This window comes from Oenanthe melanoleuca, chromosome Z (genome assembly GCF_029582105.1).
Source record: "Oenanthe melanoleuca isolate GR-GAL-2019-014 chromosome Z, OMel1.0, whole genome shotgun sequence".
Taxonomy (NCBI): domain Eukaryota; kingdom Metazoa; phylum Chordata; class Aves; order Passeriformes; family Muscicapidae; genus Oenanthe; species Oenanthe melanoleuca.
The window spans coordinates 64,185,951-64,199,469 of NC_079362.1; the positions used below are offsets into that span (position 1 = coordinate 64,185,951).

The following is a 13,519-nucleotide window of genomic DNA, read 5'->3' on the forward strand; positions in this document are numbered from 1 at the left end:
TGTGACTGCCCAGTTCAGCATTCCACTCTCCTGTAGCAAAGACTAAGGAAAGAGTTCCTGCAGTTGGGCTCCTGCTAATGGACAGTGCAAATGTGAGTTTGTGCATACTTTCATTCATAAGTTAGAATTAGTCATATACTTATGTGTTTGCAAATTCCAGAGCAATATGTGTATATATGTCGTTACTGAGGCTTATTATCTTGCATAAATCTGCAGTGAGTTAGTCATGAGCAGCACTCCTTGGCTGTGAAATACCCTCTCATCAGAGGGCACAGGTCTCTAACAGCATTTAGCAGCTTGTTTCATGAGACCTGAGAATTAAGATGAATAAGATGCTGCAATCAAAACCCAGCTTTTTGATGATCTGATCACTTTAAGAAGTGTTGGTAAAAATTGTCTCCACTCGATCTCTTCTTTTGAAGTAGTTACCATTAATTTTTGCCATATTTAATTATAGTCACTTGTTTGGTTTTTAATTTTTTAAATTTCTTGGTATTTGCCACTTGTATTCCTAATACCTAGAAGGTATAAGATCTTTTTAAGCTCTTCTGCTGTGGTTTACAAATATTTTTTGTATGTAATATTCTAAAGTAAAATATTTGTGTCCCTGAGACATATATATTGGCATCCAAATATGGTTTGCATTTATAGTCCGTGTGCAGATTCTGTGAATAGCTCTTTAGAATGGAAAGTTGCAGAAATGGGAGAAGCAGAGTACTCTCCAAAGCTGTTTGAGGTGGTGTTATTTGTATAACAAATAGCAATTTGTGAGTTCTAATGGCTTGCTTCATGGTGAGATTGGCACGAGCTTTTGTAGAATAATATTTCACACAAGGAAGAAAAAATGATGTGTTGGTGTTTCATACCATAAAATTAAAGGTTCTGCCAGTCTCTGGATTTAGGCAGGTGAACTTGTAAGGATAAGCTTGGCCTTGTGTACTGTGTGTTGTGTGTGTGGATAGACCTAACTAGATTCATGAAGAGCAGAATTTTTCTTAAGGAACAGAATACTGGAATAGAAACTAAAATTAAACTGAAACAGAATGTATGATTCACATAACTATACCCAGATTTTACTTCTCCAGTTCTCCAGCTCTTCAGGTTCCCCTTGCCCCTGCCTTTTCTCCCCCATGTCTGGCCACCTCCATCTGCAGCCACCAGAGAGACCACTGAGAATTGTCTCACGTCTCTTGCTCCCGCACTCGGACTTGCTCAGCACTTTAGAAACAATAGCTGCTTCATTGCTGACTTGTGAAACAAAAAAGTTAAACATATCAGCAACAATGCATGAAAAATGTGATGAACGGCCATCCACAGGAAGAGGTTTTTCCATTCAGCTGTGTAGATATACAGAATTTATTGGTGTCAGAAGCTAATAAGTAAGAAATCCTTCTTCTTTTGTTCTTTATCTGCCTACTCAATACTGAGGGAAGTAAATTGTGAGATTTACTAATAATAGCAGGAAGGAAGAACCCTGTTAAGCATAGATAGAAAAGTTGGAATGACTTGTGTGTGTAAAGTCCAAGCTTGTTTTTTCCTCTCCTCAGCTCTTTTTTATAGTTACCCTTCAGAAGAGAAAAGGAGAGCTTCAGGAGGTGAATCTCACTTTCAAGGGAGGATTGAGAGAGAAGAGGCAGATGCAAGTTTCAGATGCTATAATGATGGTCATGTGAAAGTGAATATATGAGATGTGGCCTTGAAAATTTCTGTTTAGTTTTCTTATTTTAAGCATGAATCATGTCAGAGGAGACTTGTGGAACTGACTCACTCTATGTCCTATTAGTAGCAGTCTCAATCTTGTATGAGCCGCTTTAAATTTTAAATGAGGTGCAGCATCATTACCCTTGTAGATGCTGCTGTCTCAGCACTTGCTGGTGGATTATTTACGGAGACTTGATTCTCTGTTTTCTTAACTTCTAAAAGAAATTGCAGAAAAACATTGTTTTATTTTACAGCAGTAAAAATCATGGATCCTAACCATTATGTGTATTATTTTAAAATGTTGATATCTTCATTGCTTTATTTCTTTTTCTGATCATTATTTTAATAGTGTAGAGTTTGCTTTACTATTTTATCCCTGTTGAAACCAGGACAACATCCCTTCAGAGTATTTTTATAGCAGTACTTTCTATTCTGAGACCCTTCATGAAACATCTAAAGGCCTGCTAGGGTTTTCACACCAAGGAAAATAAATAAATTTTCTAAGATAGAAAAACCCAGCCAACAGGCAAAATATAAACTTCTCATTTAGATTATTCTGAAAAACTTCAGAATTTTCAGCGTCTTTTTTGTAGACTGAGAGATTTCAGTCTATGTTTGAATTCTATTTGCAGTCATTTAGCAAAAATTGAAAACGAAATTTCAACTTTCCTTTATGTTTTCTTTTTAGACAGTGTTCTGCCTAAACTGAATGATCAGTCTCAATTATTGGAAATGGAAAGCTGGGTGTTAATTTAGTTGTAAAACAATTACATCTTGTACCTTTGGCATTGCAATAAGTGGTTCATTTCGGTTAGGGCAATACACTTAAGGAAGTGCTGCCTGTTTGTAGAGGGGGTAGCATGAAGGAGCACACTAAACCTGAGTGAGGTGTATGTTTCTTGGCAGTATCAAAGTCTATTAGATAGGTAGAAAGGATAACATGGAAGAGTCAGTTTATATTGAGACGCTGGTTTGCTGTGCTGCTACAAAATCTGCAAGGGGACCATAAGCCCTTTGCAGGGACCGCCTCTGAGAGAGGAGCAGAGCAGAAAAGGAGGAGTAGTGTGGCCCTCAGAAAGCTGGATTAGTGTGCCTGCATTTCTTGTGGGCCCCTGGCTCCAGTGGAAGATGTGAGCAGCAAGAGAATGAGGGAGTACTGGTACCATAAGCAGGCGTGAGAGTTAGTCAATGTATGTGCATGAAGTGCCAAGGCTTATATTAATTTCTCATAGCCTGTGTCTTCAAGATTTAATTGGGAAAGAGACCAGATCTGATATATGTTAACTGCAGAAGTCAATATTTTGTATTTTTGAGTACTTAATTCCCATACTTTGCTACCTTAAAAGGAGAGATATGCATATATATGTATGCATAAGTGAAAAATTCCAGGGGGGAAAAAAGTACAATTAAAACAGCATGTGAAGGAATAAACGAAGGAAATACAACTGCTATGTGATTGCATGTGGACTGACTTGTTCTGATAATGTCCTACTATATTGTAGACCTTCCTCCTTTGTAAAGATTGGAAGGGGAATGGCCTCACTTGTGTGCAGAGAGGAAAGTGTTTGCCCACCCCAGTGGAAGGGTGGTCATACATGATAATGTGCTGCGGTATGTCTTCATGTGATCTGTCAGATACTTATTAAGAGAGGAACTACAACAGGTCATGAGAGCTTTTAGTCTTAATAAAGATTAGTACAACAGGAATTTGTCAGAAAATATAGATCTGTAGTTTCAGGAATTGCCCATTTCCTTGATTAGTTAAAAAAATCAATTTATTTCTCGTAAGTGGCTCTCATTCCTTACATTCACTCGAAAAGGATATCACATAACTGTTGCTCTTTGTTCTCAATATATTATTTAATGTGAAAGCTGCATTTCAGCATTTGATCTATTTATGTGCTTCTTGCACACATATAGAGAGTCTTTCTTTGGATTTGGTTCATTGTACCTTAAAAATAATTTGAACACTACAGATTTTATTGTAAACCATGAAGGATTACAACCCTTGGGTCATTGCTGTTTTTTTTTTTTTTTAAAAAGCACTCTTGGAATTGTTTTAGTAATTATCAGTGTTCACTTATAAAACTAATTAGGCTTTTCCTGTCGTGGAAAGAAGATTAAAGGTCATATAGTTCAAAATAAATTTTTTGACATTTCCAGATAAAGGAAAATAAACTCTCATTAATAAGGCCAACTTCTTTAATGTTTGTGAGTTCATAAGGGTGTATGAGCTGAAGAGAACGGGCAGGGACAGAATTATGCAGATAATATGACTCTTCTAAGGAACAGCAGTTTTATATTGCAGTCTTTTAAAAGTCTGAGTGATGCGATCTGGCCCTTCAACCTGACATTGATTAAAGTGCAATTGACGATGTGGGCAAATGACATTTTCCTCTGAAGACATGCTGTTTTGAGAACTACACAGCAGCTAACAGTACCCTCCAAAACTGAACTGTGCTTTTCAATAATATGTTTTCTTACAGTTATATATAGTAAAATGCAATAAGCACTGGAGGAGTGGGGAACCTCTCTGTGTGTTTTCATTAGATTCTTGGCTTATGTACTGGAAAAATAAAAAAGGGGGTGCATTTTTTTGTATGCTTTACACCTGTATTAAGTATTGAAAAGTCATAGTGGGTAGCCATAGGAATCATGGTAAGAGGTATTTTTTAGTAATCAGACTTGTGTGCATTTGCTCACTGTGTTTGTTCCATGCTGTGTTGTAAAGCACAAGAATTCAAGGAAGTATGTCGATCATGAGGTCACCAAATTCAAGCATATCAGGAAATGCTTGTAGCTGAATCAGATTTATAAAAGTACATCCTTCGTCTCCATACAGTATTAATTTGCCAGTTGTAGTAAGTATCAAGAAAATTTTTGAATGGGTTAGAACACAAGTGTGCAAATTACTCTGAGCTGTTTCCTTCTCCTGCACAGCACAATAACCTAGAAGATCCAAAATTCTCTTTTGGCCAGTAGTGCCCCTTAACCTTCACCCCTTTGCTTTGTTCTTTGTTCTGATGATTAGGTGTTTTCCATCTGCCCTTCTGTGGCAGAAGAATCCGTGCTTGTTAATTTGAGCTGACTTCCTAAGGAAGCTGGGCTTATCTGATAATGTCTGTCCCCTCACCCTTGCAGTAACCTTTGAACACACTGCTCAGGTTCACTTCAGTCAGGATGAGGAGGTGAGATCTCAGCATACTGTGTCCTTACAAACTTGGTGAAACTCAGCAGCTGGATGGAGAAACCCTGCTGAAGAAATGGCTGCAGTGTGAAGCCAATCTTTATTGTACTGCAGTCCAGAACTTTCTAGCGTGCCTTTTCTCATGTCTAATAAGGCCTAGGGGTAATCTATAATAGTATTGTCCTAATATGTAACAACAATAAATCATGAACAGGCTTGCAAATATCCTGAAACATATTTAGTCTATTTTTGGTAGTATTTGGGCTCACTGTGTTTCTCAGAAGAGTTTGTTTTTTGTTGTTACCATCTGGAGAGCAGTGCTATGCTCCTAGTAGTCATTGGTGTGCTTGTATTTAAACATGTACTTGATGACTAACTGATATGGCAAAGACTTCCAAAATCAGGAATGAGACACCCAATTTTCCTTTGAAAGTGTCTTCATTCTTCTGAAAATCTTATGCTGGGAGCATTAAATGCAATGCCTGGCTTGGGAACTACTCTTGTGTGGGGTGCTCTGAACAATGCGTAAAAAAATTACCTAGTAGGACTAAGAGTTTTTAAATTTTTAAACAGTTTAATTGAAAACAGAGAGCAAAAGGCAAAGTGTGCAAAATATATATTTTGCTTGAAAAACACGAAAAGTCACCTAATTACTTACCTTTTGATTGTAGTAGTAAAAAAAATCAGTTCTTACAGTGTTTCTTCACTATGTACTGCCCTTTCAGTCCACTGCTCTGCCTGACTGCTCCACCTCTTCAGTATCACCGTGCTTATTTTCTTTCCAGCTCATCAGTCCCAGCAGGGTATTTTTCCCAATGGTCTCTGTCATTCTTGTTTCATGGAGTCTTTTTGGTTTACATGCAAAGAAGTCTTCCATTATACTTTCCAAATCCATCTCAAAATCGTATACATTGTACAATTACAAAGGATTTGGTATCTGCTTCTGCTACATATTTTCCTTTGTTTCAAAAGGCAAGTTCTAGGGTTCTACGTGTGTGTATGTTGTGCTGTCCAACTGGTACTGAAGGCCTTCATAAAGTCATCCTTGAGTTGTGGTGCTTATTCATGAATTTGTCATCTCATGACCTTGCCAGGTAAGGGTGCTTCTGATGCAAATCACCACCTGGAAATTACCTGTGGCTCTTCCAGTTTGCAGCTTGTTTATTTGTATTTCCATAATGTCTGACAGTCCTGGAATCAGATAAAATAAAGGAAGAGCTGAAAATACTGGAATGCGGGTGTAGTTGCAAGTTGGCCCTAGAAGCTGAGACTGATGACATACTTACTCCATCTGGGGTGCACTTTTACCCTTGCTGGTAAAATTTCTTGCTAAAATGCTTGCCTCTGTAAGTGGTGCTTTAGAGCAAGAGTTTTGAAAATGAAATGCTGAAGTGTTGATCCTTGGGTTGAGCTTGTGTTGTCTCCTGACTTCTCACTTCTCCCGGCAGAGGCAGGCTGGTGTGCCTGCAAGATTAACTGCAGTGGCTTTCCAGTATCTCGGAGGTGATGCTGCTGTTTGGCAGCTAGAGGAAGCAGTGAGGAGGGAATTTTTCTTCTTGTGCTTGACAGGAAAAAGACCTCAACAAAACAAATGTCTTTTAGGACTGAAAGTTCAGCCTTGTGTATTCCTGCACATTTACTGAATAATATATTAACACCCTGTCTTTGTTTTCTTTTCTTCCGCTGCAGATTAGAAGATATTTGGTGCAGATAGGAAACTTGAATTATTTTATCAGCTTTCAGAAAGAGAAATAGCAGATTTTTAAATTAATTCCTCAGTACTGGGGAAAGCCAGATTCCCAAATGGGACTCAGTCTCCGTTTATAAACGAGTTTTGGTGATTCATGTCCTGCAAATCTTTTGTAAAGTGGAATGGTGCCATGTTATAAAACAGAGAGGGAAAGCCTGCAGCTAGATTACTAGAGATTTTTGTCTCAACTTCGGAAATTTTTTCAAGGAGGTGGAAAAATTGAAAAACAGCCAAGCTCCCTCTCCCTGAAATAAATCTTATTAAATCTTTTTTCTTATTTTTTTATTACTCAGCTAGCTTTAAAGTCAAAGACTGAAGACTGAAGACTGGGATCAGCTGTTCTAAAAGAAAGGCAGTTCATCTTCTGTTTCTGTGTTCATTGCCTTTACTGTCAGCTGTATTGGCCATTTGCTTGGTTTCCCAGAAATGTGTACTTCTGGCGTGGTTTTTCAGATAGGGGAATTTTTTGGAAGCTTTCAGTTGGCAGCAGTAGAATGCGTAACTTGATATATGCATTTTTACCTGGATGTGAGTGTGTTTTCTTTTACTTTGAAGCTGAATTAGTATTTTTCAGCAGACACAAGTAAAATGATCTTTCTCTACCTGCTGAGCATAGTACTTTTTCTTCTAGCAAGGTTTGATATAGGTACATACTTAACACCTGCATTTCCGCCTGACAGTATTTGAGATAATGGCTGTTTAGTACTGCCAGAAATGCAGCCCCTTACCATTCTGTATAATATTTTGGTGGTATGCTATGTAATAATTTTCCTTAAGAGCTGTTACTATCCAATGTGGTGGCAAGTCATTATGATACATTTAGCTGTGGAGGGAAAATAAAAATTGTAACTTGAAAAAATTTATTGACAAAGGGACTTCTTCATTTGCATTTGCTACATATGTTTTTACTGATTTCATGGCTTCATCTAGACTTCTCCACTTAGCTTCCTAAACCTTTTGTATTAGCTGACTTTTTAACCATTTCTTTTCAGGTATTTACTTCTGGAGCAGTACTATATACATATGAAAACTCTGACAACTAATTCTCTATTCATAGACGTTTTCAAAAAACATATCTGGGAGCTTGTGACTGTCAGATCAGGCTGCAGGCAGAAACCAGGCTGGAAAGATTATTGATTTTTTTTTTTCTTTAGCTGTTTTGTTTGTTTGTTTTCAAAGTGGTTTCTAAGCACTTGACAATGAAGCACATTCGGTGACCAGAAAACTCAAAAGTACAACAAAACTCTGCAGAACTTTTGTGCTTAGAGAACCAATCTGTTACAACTGACTAAGAAAACACTTTATTTTTTTTTTTTTTTTTTTTTTTTTTTTTTTTTTTTTTTTTTTTTTTGAAAATTGAGCATTTGGTCAGCTATGCTAAAAAAAAAAAAGAAAAAAAAAAAGATACACAGAACCAGTTAAGCCAAGAAATATGTAATAACAGTCAGAAAGAGGCATACCAGTTATTTTCTAGTTTCCCCTTTTAGAAGTTAAGTCTAAAGAGGCTGGTAATATATTACTTGCCCTCATTTTCTCAGTTTGTAATAAAACCTTTAACCTTCTTTACATCTGACAAGGTTTTGAAGCAAAGCTGTCCTCACATATTTTGTCATTATTGTCTTGGAGTACTTTTCCCTTTCTGATCTATCTGATCATCACTGGATGCACTGACTGCATCAAAATATCTTTAAAAATAATTTAAAAGTCCATGATGGCTGTTGGGCTCTTTTAAATATCAGCCACCAACTGCTGGCTTCAGCGGTTAAGAATCTGAATCTAACTGTTCTTTTGCTACCTTGTTTGCATAAAAACAAATGCAGAATTTCTTTTTTTCTGTCCACAGGCGCAAGGGTAGGTCCTCTGCATGACATAAGGCCCAGGGCAGAAGTCAGGACATTCCCATGTGCTGTACTTTCTGACAGTTATTATGGAATCCTGCTTGTAGTAGATGCTCTTAAAAAAGGGCAATTTACATAGAAACCTGTCGTGCCTTTACTGTTGTTATGGCATGAATTCGCATGTGAATACTTTTTGTATGCACCCACAGTTGTTTTTTTTTACTTAGGATAGATTTATGGGAGGCTCTTTCTGTATTTTAAAATTCCAAAAGTGCAAGACCTTTTCAGGCAAAGACTTTAAGGTGAATTTGCTCTGCAAACACACTCACACTTAGTCAGGAGATTTGCAGTCTATTTGTTTGAGGATGAGATTGGAGTCTGAAGTACTAAATAAACAGCTACGTGGCAGCTTTGTACAGTATCTGAGGCTGGATCACACACTGAAATTGAGTCAACAAGGCCTGAATGTAGGAGAAAGCAAATACAGCATGAGCTGTGTAAACACATAGGTTCGCCTTAGGAAAGTTCCTTCATTGCTCTTGATAATGCTCAGGCCTCAGGACAGAGATATTCGGAACTGTGGATACAGCAGCTTTGGTTCACGGAGAAATGTTTATTCCAGGGAATGATCAGAAATCTAAAAACTGAGACTGGGAAATGGTGAAAAAAATTGGAGTTTTTAAGGGAGGAGCTATTAGGGATCTGGTATCAGTCATATTCTATGTAAGAGGTTGCTGCAAGGCAGAGGATAAACTGTTCTTTGTCTGCTGGAGATATGAGAAAGTAATGTGCTTAAAATGGAGTAAGAGATAGTTGTGGAGCACATTGGGAGCAATGATGATAGTGCCAGTGAAGTGACATGAATATGTTGCCCAAGGAAATGAGATTGTTATGAGTTGTGCTGTTGCTGATATTTTTTAAAATGAACATCTATTAAAAGTGGTTTAATTCCTGTAGCTTTTTCTGGTGGAGACAATGGGCTTAGCCCCTTTCATAGTGTTTTTAAAAACAAAGACCTTCAATGTAAAGACATTTACATTATTAACGTAACAGCTGCTCTTGTTGCACTCCAGGCAACCAGCATTGTCAAAATTTTACCTTCTGACAATGTTGAGCTCACTGGTCCTAAATAAATATGCCTGCTCGTAAGAGTACCTCTGTCCAGAGGATAACTTGCTTTTTATTTCTTTCAGGGTAAGGAAAAATATCCATGCCTTGTTTGAGTGAACTGATGGAAGGCAGCTTTCATCCAAAGGAAGTAAACTTCCAATTTTTAAAGTACTTCAATTATTTTGTAACTTTTTAATTAAAACAAGCCTATAAATGGGAGTCTTTTCTCCTGACTAATGGCACTTAATTACGTGACATGAGGCTTCTAATTGCCAACTTTTCAGCAAGTTATAAAATGTGTGTAACAACAGAAGGGCTAGGGAGTCTATTCTTGTTATGAAAGATTGTGGTTTACAAGACTCTCATCGTACGCTTCGTGGGAGTACATAGGTTCACTTCTGTGCCTGACTCTGAAACTGAAATTAAAACTGTGCTTATGTTAGGAGAACTTTGCATGACTCAGATTTCTTGTAATGCCCTGCTATGATGTTACGCTTAAAACTTCTGCAATAGGAGGACAACTCAGTGAGCTATGTGTTGAAAGAGCTGCAGAAAACCAGATTTTCTTAAAATACACATAAACACACATAGTTGCTGAATCTACCTCATAAACCTGGCATGACCACATAGGTTTTGAACAAAACTACAAGGTAATGTGTTAGAGGTTTGGGATTATTATGAGAGGCTTGGGATTTAATTAAAATCACAGCTCAGTTCTCTTTCCTTCAAGTGGCATCAGTGCCCTTTATTCTTTCCTTGACTTTGCCAACCGATCTGGGGACTGTCGATCGTGCTATAGAGCTTGAAATTTTGGGTTTGGTTTTCTCTGCAAACCAGAAATTGCCTTTGAAGAAGTCCTCAGAAACAGATAAAATTTACATGTACTTTATAGACTGAAACAGAAATTAGTAATTTTATTCAAGTAACTCCCAGTAACTCCCTGTCTGTGTGGTCTTCACATTTTTTACGAAGTTAGAGATATATGAGCAAAATTTAAATCTGGAGATAACATCCCATATAACAAGGAGAAATACAATACGAGTACCCTGAGATACCAGAATGCAAAGGGGGAATTTGGCACAGAGATGAATATATTTTGTGTGCTTCTTGGGTCTTGTTTAATCTTTACCTGAATTTGTCAACATCTGCTCCTGATTTGGCTTTTAACAAGTTGCCCAGCATGGATATTACAAATTAGGAATATATGGAAGATACTCTCTGGGAGCAGTGTAGCTTAAATTAGTATGTGTTTCATGAGGTTTTCAAGTGATTTGAGAACATGCTGAAATAAAAATAATTATTGAGCTTTATGAGTGCCCTCCATATGTAACAGTGGTCTTGACCATAGCATTTCTCTCATCTCTTGTGCTGCCTGGACCTTTCCTTCAACCTGGTTATTGCAGACCAAGAAAAAGGAGAGAAATGGCTTCTTGTGAGCAGCTCTGGATTATTAGGCATAGTGCTGCTATGTTTCTCCTTGCACAGTGCAGATTGGTAACAGACAGAAGAGCATTTCATGCATTTTCACCTGTCCCCTAAGGGAATATTCCTTAAAAAAACCCAAACAAATAAGAAAACAAACTAATAAAAATACATGGTTGTATTGCAGGGATGAGGAGCGTAGACCTGGTGGTACGGGCAACTTCAGTGTAAGGGGGGGTTTCTTTTAAAATTACAGAGGCTTTTAGACAAAGTTTGTTATTCTGATGGTGTTTGTCTGGCTTTGGAAGATATTTCTGAGTCAAGGTCAGGAGCCTTTCAAAATAGGAGCCTGGACAAACTGGGAACAAAGCTGCTCTGTAGGACAGGTAGGGTTGGTGATATTCTAACATGCAAATGACCCTGCTGTTGGTTGCTGAGAGAAGACCTCTGGCTACGTTAAGAGTTAGGGTCTCTAGAATGGTGCTTATGTCTTCAAGATTTCAGGTAGCAGGGAAACCATGCACCAGGTATTGACTGAGATTTTGGATAGGTTTTCCTTCAGTTTTTCCCTTTCCAGAACAAAATCTGAAGGTGGAAATGAGTGTGCTCCCATAATCCTGCTGAACAGCTGAGCTTCTCTTTTTAAAACAAGAAACCTGTTAATCTTTGATGAACACGCTAAACAGAATATTCCAGATAAGTTTTTACTCTAAAACAAGTATTTTTTGATAAATAAATGGCTCACTTTTTTCCCCTCATTATTTTTACTTCGGGGTTATTCGTTAGCACTGCGTTGAACCAGTGATCCTGGGTTATCAGATCTGGTTCTGCAGTCTCGGGCATCCCATAGCTTTGAATTGCAGCTTTTTGAAAATTGAGCAGAGGAAAGAAGAAAACAGATGGTGTGTTTGGTCTTAAGTGCATAAATGAATCAGAGGACATTACCATTCATGATATACAATATCTTTTGTAGATACTGTAGATGCAACACTTCGTCTAAAATGAAGAGGCTTATCCTAGGGGAGTACTCTGCCACGTCTGTTCTATTCTGCTATTAGATAGTTCTGAAATGTACCTATGAACTGTAGAGTTTTATGTCTATGATTTTGGAGGAAATGTCTTACAGAAAATGCATGAATCAAAGAGTTATTGTAACAGAGAAGAGGTTTGTTTGCCAAATGAAAAAGGAGTTGCTATGCCTGGGAACATTACTGAAGAAAAAAAGCGTATGGAACAAAAAGTGGCATTTGTGGGATACCAGGTCCAGAATTCAAAACTTTGGTATTTTTTTTATTTCTGTATTTAATTTTAGAACTGACTATCTTGTTGGAAGATGACGTTTACTCCTGCTTAAAGCTGCTATTCTTAAAACAAACAGTAGAAGAATGTGGAAGAACTCAAGCCTCCGCTGCCTTTTAGCACTAGCTATTTTATGCTTAAGAAGCTTAATGTATAGCCAAGAGATAGGTAAGTTTATTGCAAAGTAATTCACTAATTGCTTTTTCTCTGTAGCTTCTTTACCTTGTAATTGCATAGCTTTTCTATTGTATGTATGTATATTATATATGTTCAAAACCTGTTGCCTCTGTGGCCCCATACCATCTCAGAGATGGAGGCAGAGCCAGGCCTGGTCTCTGCTTTCCAGCACCCAGCAGCATCTTGAAAACCAGTGAAAAACTGGGTGTTAAATTCTCCACTGTTCGTTAAAGAGTACCACTGACAGTCTGCATATGCATTGGTCTAAATGTCTGCATTGAAACCTTTTTGCTGTGTGTGTTGGCTCTCTTCAACCATTTCACACATTATCATTAACTGCCCTTCTGTCATTAATTCCCCTCCATGTATGACATGGAGGAGAGCAAAACACTCATTAGGTTAAAATCAAAGCTTGTGGTTTTGCCATTGGCCCAAAGCCTGCTTATTAGGCTAGGCGAGAAACAGCTGCCTCTGTTACACATGTGAGTATAAACCCAGATCTCAGGTACCTCTAGAAATCCGTGAGTCTGTGGCTGTGTAATCAGACACACAAATCATTCAACAGTTTTAAAATACTGGCCACACACGCATGCAATAAAAATGTAAGGAAAACGGCTAGAGATGTGAAAAATAGCAGTTGTTTTACAGTTGATCATTTTTGACCTGCAAATTTTTGACTGTATTTCTTCTATGATTTCAGGCTCTCTAGGGGACCCCCAGAATTTGAAATGTGTAACGCACAATTTACACAAAATGCTCTGTACTTGGAATGTCTCTTCTAGAGGAAGACATGGACAAACTGACTTTTGCTACACTACCAAGTAAGTCTCCCCATATACCTGGTTAAAAAATTACCAAATTATGATGGAAGTATAGTTTTTCATCTGCCACTGCCCATGGAAACTATGATGCTGTTGATTCCCAGCATCTCCCCACCAGTTTTCCTTGGGTGGTGCTCCCCCTAGGCCCTGTTAACTCAGGCAATGGCAGGGTTTCTGGCAAAATTGTTCCATGCTAACAATTTGCCTGCCAAAA

General features: G+C 37.9%; 1 protein-coding gene across 4 annotated transcripts in view; it reads left to right on the plus strand.

Moving 5' to 3' along the window:
• Positions 1-13,519, plus strand: part of LIFR (LIF receptor subunit alpha) — an 86,695-nt gene that overhangs the window by 41,081 nt on the left and 32,095 nt on the right. For all 4 annotated transcript variants that reach the window (XM_056513532.1, XM_056513531.1, XM_056513530.1 and 1 more), the window contains 2 exons: positions 12,321-12,475; positions 13,185-13,305. In XM_056513532.1, coding sequence (XP_056369507.1) covers positions 12,394-12,475; positions 13,185-13,305 — 203 coding nt within the window. In that variant the 5' untranslated portion in view covers positions 12,321-12,393. The remainder of the gene's footprint in view (positions 1-12,320; positions 12,476-13,184; positions 13,306-13,519) is intronic.